Here is an 8076-nt window from a genome sequence, read left to right on the forward strand (position 1 = left end):
GTGGGACCTTTCAGTCTGCAGGCCGACGCTCTATCCACTGAGCCAAACAGGTTTTGGCCAAAAAGCCTTTTTGGGGGCCTGTGTTTGTTGTTTATTGCTTTTCTTATTCAGAGAAAATTATTTAAAACTTAAACTCTGTCCCTGAAATAACTAAAAATTTGTACCAACAGAAAAGTAAATTCTATCAATGGTGATTTTAAGGATCAGTTTCTACTCCCCAAATTTTGGTCTGGAAGAAAAGAAGTTTGTTTTGCTTCATAAAAAGCTGAAAATGTTTTAATCTCTAGACAAAATATAGTAAGCTTTTATAGTGATTATAATTTGGCAGTTGAGACTTTTCTATCTTTTTTTAACACAGGAACAATAGCCAAGTTTACGAATTGCCTAATTAGTGGTGTGGTGCACAGACCCTGAAGTGACTCCCCATGACTCCTGCCTCTAAAAATCACAATGTTGCACATTCTCCTCCCCTTACATGTGGGCAGGACCTGGGACTTGCTCCTCACCCACAGTATATGGTGAAGCTGATGGGATGTCACTCCCCTGATTATGACATTATATTAGACTCAGTCTTGCTAGTAGACAGCTCTGTCTCCCATTCTGGCTTTGAAGAAACAGGCAACCATGGTGGGAGGCCCGTGTGGCAAGGAGTTGAGGACAACCTCTAGGAAAAGCAAATAAGAAGCCAAGGCCCTCAGTCTTACAACTGCAAGGAAATGAATTCTGCCAACAGCCTGAGTGAGGATGGAAGTAAACCCTTCCCTAGTCCGTCAACAATAGCCAACACTATGATTGTGGCCCTACAGGGATCCCAGCTAAGCTATGCCTGGGCTCTTGAGATAATAAATGTGTGTTGTTTTCACATAGTAACTAAGCAAGAGAATAAAATTTAAAACTCTACTGGCCACAAAACTAGCACAGGTGGAACCAATTAATAAACTAATTAAAGGGGGAGTGGCCAGAAAGGCGGTGCTTCTGATAGCTGGCACTGGCTGACGGAACACTTGAATTTGAGGAACTGGAATTGGATACCAGTGATGCTTGTGGATTATGTCAATGCCAGGTCTAACTGTACTAGTATATGCTATTATCACCTTTTAAATATTTCTTTTAAGCTTAAAGGAATGACAACCTATTATTAGTGATTATCAGCTGTATATAACTAACCAATGCCCACAAATATTCTGCATATTCTTCCCTCTAGTTAGGGGTCTCCTCAAAGTAATATTAAAAATTCATGCCCTAGCTGGTTTGGCTCAGTGGATCGAGCATCGGCCTGCAGACTGAAAGGTCCTGGGTTTGATTCCGGTCAAGGGCACATGCCCAGGTTGCAGGCTCCATCCCCAGTAGGGGGCATGCAGGAGACAGTCAATCAATGATTCTCTCTTATCATTGATGTTTCTATCTCTCTCTACCTCTCCCTTCCTCTCTGAAATCAATAAAAATATATTAAAAATAAAAAATGAGAGCAAACTATTTTTAAAAAATTGACATGCGCCCAAGTTATCTTTATTTTCTATCACTGCTATAAAATATTCTGCAAACTTTTTGACAGCCATTTTCTAAATGACTCAAGTCTTATGGGAGACTAAGCAAGATAGTGAGGCATCAGCCACATCTCATCACCAGTATTAAAATGCATATCTTAATAGTTGTGGGAAATGACATCTTCCTTTATGAATGAGAAACAGTCTATTATGTGTATGAATAATTCAGCCTCTATCAGGTTGCAAGTTTAATGGAGACACTTACTTCTTTGAGAGCCGCTGGGATTTTTTTCTGTTTCCTCCCTGATGGAATACTCTGTAAGACTGATGATAAGGCACTTGAAGATTTGTGATTTCCGGGAGATCCAATCTTAGGAGAGTGCTGGTGATCTAAAAGAAATCAAGCACACTTATACACCAGTGGTAACCATTCTGCAATTCAATTTAATTCAGATCAATAAACATTATTGCATAAAATTTCCGTGGAAGAATACTTAAGAAACTGGTGGTACTGACGGCCCTGGCAACAGAAGATAGATGGCCAGAAGCTGAATGGGAGGAAGGCTTCCCACTGTCTATGATTTTATACTTTTTCAACACTAAACCATGTGAAAGGATTGCCCTTTTGTGCCTTTAGAATTGTGGAACACGTCATTGTACTACCAACTTAAAAACACTTTTTTGAAACACTTCACTTTTGAAACACTTCACTCTTGAAAAAAACAAATCTAACTACATTTAGTATCTAGATACATGACCAAATAATATTACAATGAACAAAGTGCTAGAAAAGGGGCTACAAGCTCAGCCGGCATGGCTCAGTGGTTGAGCAATGACCTATGAACCAGGAGGTCACGGGTCGATTCCTAGTCAGGGCATGTGTCCAGGTTGCAGACTCGATCCTGGGTGTGGGCTTGCAGGAAGCAGTCAATCAATGATTCTCTCTCATCATTGATGTTTCTATTTCTCTCTCCCTCTCCTTTCCTCTCTCAAATCAATGAAAACATTTAAAAAATAATTTTTAAAAAAAAGGGGGGCTACGAGACAAGATGAGCAAGCAATTAATTTTGACTGCACAGGTTCAGGAAAAGCTGAGAAGAGGATGAGATGGTTGAGTTGGTATACCTAAGTTTGCCAAGCAAAGAAGAGGAGGAGGAATGCTTTATGAAGAGAGGTCAGCATAAGCAAAAAGCAGAGAGAGATGAAATCAGATCATCTACTTGGAGAATAATGAGGCTGGAAATAAAAGGCTGGTTCTAAGGATCCTGGACTGCTGCTATTGAGGCAGTGGGAAATGAAAGACCTTTTAGGCTGGAGAGTGACATGAGCAGACTGATGACATGAGCAGACTGAATTGAGAAAAATCAATCTGGCAGTGGAAAGGAAGACGGATTTGTAGCAAGAAAATCTGTTCGGAAATTACTGCAGTAGTCCAGATGAAAGATAATGAAGGCCTTATTATGAGATGAAGAAATCAAGAGAAAGACAAAGATAAACTTGACAAGATTTACTGACCAAATGAGTCTTAATGATGGGGGAGAAAGGTTCAAAAGAATGTATTTTGAATGGTTCCAGCCAATACTATATACCCAGAGAGAACACATGGAGGAACACATGGCAAAGGAATAATTAGATGGATATGTCTTCTTAGGAAAAATGTACACAGACAAATCACATGTCATCTAGTGTCATTCAATTATTCTCATATGCTGATGAAAAGCTACTCTTCATGAAAATGAAAGATAATCTTTTAAAAATTTAGAGCCTAAATGTTTCAGGAATTTAAAGGTCTCTTCCTAAAACATAGACCTGAACAGTCCTGCTTAACTGCAGGGATGGATTACGTGGGATTGAGTAGGCAGACATGATATATCATTTCATATTTAGTGAAAAGCTACACATTTATATGTACAATAACACCTCACTAAATCAATCCAAGTGATTAAAATTAGGCTATCAAAGTGACACCCGGTATACTGCCATAAAGAATTACTTTACAGATATATAAAAATGATTTGTAATGAGCACAGTTGTGAAACTAGAAACTTCGAAATTACTTGAGAGTTAAAGTTCTCTTGTAACTGTTTTAAGCATTTCATCCTATAATTACATTTCTACAATTAGTATTCTAAGCAAAACTGTGATCAGAGTAAGAATAAACTTCAGTCCAACCTCTCTTGAAAATATTACTAAATATGAGTTAAGAGAGCTTAACTAAGAAAAGCAAAATACTCAATATTTTGAGATGAGTATCACCAAATCATATTGCTAATGTGATTCTTCTAAGATGATTCTTTCAGAAGGCCGTTTGAAAGCATCTGGGAATTAAAGGAACTTGGCGTTAAGTCTTTACTTATATATTACCTAATTTCTGCAGTTCTTGAAAACAATGTTCACATACTCTTGCTGGTTGATTTTTCAGGTAATCTAAGCCACACTTATTTGATGAACAAGCTTGGCACACAATCTGAAAACACATTGGAATTATTTAATTTAGAATAATCTTTGTATCCAAACTAGCTGGTATGTTACAATTTATAGTGCTGCCTACTTTTCAAAACCATTTTTACCACCAGTGATTGATTCTCAATACAATTCTATGGACTTCAGGCATGTAATGAACTCACACACAATACCACACTGGAAGATACAGAGGCCTCAGATGATTACTGAGTGTTTACTACAAAAAAAATAATATACTAAAGAGTCAATGTGTGCAAAATGTTTGAACAGCACCTGATGCACAGTAAGTCCTGTGTTAGCTGTATTATCTTCATTATCATTGCTGTCATTGTTATCATCACTGCTATAACCATGACCACCTCTGACCATCTCTCCCACTGTCTGCCCCTATATTAAATGCTCTCTAAATAAGACCTCATTTAACCTTTACAATTACTCGCTGATGTCATTGTTACTGTGCTCAGTTTACTAATGAGGTCATGAAGACTTAGAAACATCACTCGGGATAATTTCAACGCTGAAAGTTCCCCCTATAAATTCAGCAGATCCTTGAATAATGTCATCTCATTATAACATTTATGTGACCACACAGGAACTTAATTCTGGCTTATATCATTTAGCTTCCAGTAAAACTGGTCTCATTGTTAAGTCCTTGCACTTACTGGTAAAGTCACAGAACCTATCAAGATGTTAAGTGAGGACTTACTACAATTAGTATCCAGATAAATGTAGTTTAAGTAATTATCTGTAAAGTAGAGGCCCGGTGCATGGATTCGTGCACAGGTGGGGTCCCTCGGCCTGGCCTACAAGGATCGGGCTGAAACTGGCTTTCTGACATCCCCTGAGGGTTCCAGATTGTGAGAGGGCGGTTCTCGGGTGATGCACCCTTGAATTGGGCTCCCTCCTCTCTGGTTCTGTGTGTGCCGTCATCTGAAAACCACAGCTGCCAAGTCACTACAGCTTGGCAGCTCCTGCGTTGAGTGTCTGCCCTCTGGTGGTCATTGCTTGTCATAGCTATCGGTCGGATGGTCACTTAGGCTTACACACACACACACACACACACGCCTATTTAATTATGAATTTGTAAGTTTTTTAAAAATGAAAATTATCTATTACTGATATGCTAAAGTAAGCTTGAGGTAGGAGGGAATAAGTTCCCTAACAAGATTGCCCCATGCCTAAATATTTAGAGAAAATACCACCTGTGATTCAGTGTATTTTTTTCTCTCCTACAATGGTTTACAAGGGGACATATGCTTCCCCCCTATATACAGCTTGGAGCTATTAAAAATCACCCTGGAGATGGGTGTTATCCTCTCCCACCTTTCCGCAGGCCCGGCAGTGATGTCGTCTCCAGGTCAGAGTAAATTCACTTGTGCAGATCATACACATTGTGGCTCTGGTATCAGGAATCCAGATAGGAGCCTTTGATCCCAGGGGACAAACTTCCTCTTTATTTTCTGAGTCTGCCTGTGGAAGAACGACGCCTGATTATCTCACGCACGTGGACTGCTACAGAATCGAGCCTTGTCTTTAGTAGTGGCGATCACAATGCTGATGGTATCAATTAGGGACATGGGATGAAATATGAGCTATTATATTTTTCATGTTCTCAGGGTATTAAGATTAGCTATATTCTGCCGAAACCGGTTTGGCTCAGTGGATAGAGCGTCAGCCTGCGGACTGAGGGGTCCCGGGTTCGATTCCAGTCAGGGGCATGTACCTTGGCTGCGGGCGCACCCCCAGTGGGGAGTGTGCAGGAGGCAGCTGGTCGATGTTTCTCTCTCATCGATGTTTCTAACTCTCTATCTCTCTCCTTTCCTCTCTGTAAAAACTCAATAAAATATATTTTAAAAAAAAAAGATTAGCTATATTCTAACAATTCTCTAATGCAAAATTAATTTTAAAACATGCCTGTGGTAGTGTGATGGCAGCTGATTAGTTCCTTTAAACTATGCTGTATTTTCTAAATTTTATACAATGAGGTTTTATAACTAGAAAAAAATATGACTATGCTATATGCTATAGACTTGCAGTGAGACATTAACAGGATAAAATTTTAGCTCTGAAATCACACACACACCTCCAATCCTTCTGTGAAACACACGTTGCCTTTCTAAACCCCTGGGAACAGTTTTTCTAAGATAAAAAGTAAAATGCATTAAAAAAAGGAGGAGGAGGAAAAGACAATACCTCATCAAGACTCCTACTAGGGCAGAATGTGATTCTTTTCTTGGCATACTCTTCTATTGACCTGGAAATCGCTTCTAGCCATTCATCCCTTTCTGTGGCAGAACTGTTGGGGGCAAAAGAAGGTTCCATCAACCAGATGTCAGCTTTTATTCTTTGCCTTTTTCATACTTCTTTTCCTTCTCCCATGGCAACAGATTCCACCACCCTCAACAATGCTGGTCACAGGCAGCAACTCAGAGGTTTGTGTGCACAAATAGTCAGAGCAGGCATGAGAACACAGGGATTTGAGCAAACACAATGCTGTCTTCCTTTCCAAGAGTACTGCTTTATACTGAACGGCTTTTGAAGTCTCCTAACCTTGGAAGTATTTTTTGTTTGGCTTATAGGCTAGTCACACAATTCAGAATTGTGATGATTATTTATATAACCAAGAAGTTTCCTCAGGTATAACACGAGAATTTAAAAACATTCCAAGGAATCAAGTTTCAAACTCAAATTTACACCATAGAATACTCGTATTTTCAGTTTAGTAACTACTACTAAAGTTTTCTAGGAAGGGCAGTGGGTTAAGGAAACATGTTTTTGTTATCATAAACAGATATTTAAGGAGTGGTGAATAAGGGAAATAGCTTGTCATTAGGGCGCCTCTACCTGTATTCAGCTCATTGTGTTTCCTGTTCCTACCTTCAGTTCATCTGGAGTTATGATTCAATTCTAGATAGAAATGGGCCAAATAGGGGGAAAGCCTATTCAGAAAAAGGCATTCTTGTTTTGCTTTTGTACCCCTCATCCCCCACAAATGATGGTAATTTCAGATTATTACTGGTATCAGCACATTTTGTTTTGCATACCCAAGAGTGAGAGGCATACTTTCAGGTGTGTGTGTGAAGAGACAATAAGAGAATTTATTAAGTTTAAAACTCTATCATAGTAAAATAAAATCCATCATAATAATGGGAATGTGACTGGGTAAGACAATGTGTATTTTTCTTAGAGAGGCATACTAAATAATATAGGAGTAAAATGATTTGACATCTACAATTTGTTTTAAAATACTTTAGAAAATAGGAAAATATGTGGCAGAATCTTCCTGGGTAATTTTTGGGTCTCGGTGATGAATATGCAGTTTCATTATATTGTTCACTCTAATTTTAAGTATATTTCAACTTTTACTCAAAATACTTTATTAATAAAAGTTTGTATAAAAAGTAGAAGAAAGTTATGTGTCACACTGAGTAAGACATTGAAAACCTGTGTATGGTTATGGTCTTTGAATTCTTAAATTATATTTTAAAAAATAAAAAGTCTATAAAAATAAGGGTACAAATAGGCATATTTTGTTGTATTTCAATGAACTCAGAGCAGGTCAAGGACATACCAAAAAACCACTAGTCTTCCCCACAATAATCATTCTTAGAAATGTACCTTCTTACTAAATAACTTCAGTGCCATTTATTTTTATTTTATTTTTTTAAAATATATTTTTATTGATTTTTCACAGAGAAGAAGGGAGAGGAATAGAGCGTTAGGAACATCGACGAGAGAGAAACATTGAACAGCTGCCTCCTGCACACCCCCTACTGGGGATTTGCCTGCAACCAAGGTACATGCCCTTGACCGGAATCGTACCGGGGACCCCTCAGTCCACAGGCCGACGCTCTATCCACTGAGCCAAACCGGTCAGGGCTTCAGTGCCATTTAGAATTTGCATTCATATGGCTATTAAAAGGTAAAACTCTAATTACAAATAAAAATTTTAAATTAGTAAGTTTCTCAAATTTTTATTATATACCAATAACAAAATAAATTAGAAACACCCCCATCTCTCCAAACAAACAAACAAAAAACACCTGCCTTTGCCCTAGCTGGTTTGGCTCAGTGGATAGAGCGTTGGCCTGCGGACTGAAGGGTCCCGGGTTCAATTCCGGTCTAG

At 38.6% G+C, this 8076-nt stretch overlaps 1 protein-coding gene across 1 annotated transcript in view; it reads right to left on the reverse strand.

The window, feature by feature from the left end:
- The window catches only part of FGD6 (FYVE, RhoGEF and PH domain containing 6), a 132861-nt gene that overhangs the window by 5676 nt on the left and 119109 nt on the right, over positions 1–8076 (reverse strand). The window contains 4 exon segments of the mRNA XM_015559945.1: positions 1753–1877; positions 3852–3954; positions 5274–5420; positions 6144–6246. Of these exon segments, the coding sequence (XP_015415431.1) occupies positions 1753–1877; positions 3852–3954; positions 5274–5420; positions 6144–6246 (478 nt within the window).

This window comes from Myotis davidii, unplaced genomic scaffold, assembly GCF_000327345.1.
Source record: "Myotis davidii unplaced genomic scaffold, ASM32734v1 scaffold13, whole genome shotgun sequence".
Taxonomy (NCBI): Eukaryota; Metazoa; Chordata; class Mammalia; order Chiroptera; family Vespertilionidae; genus Myotis; species Myotis davidii.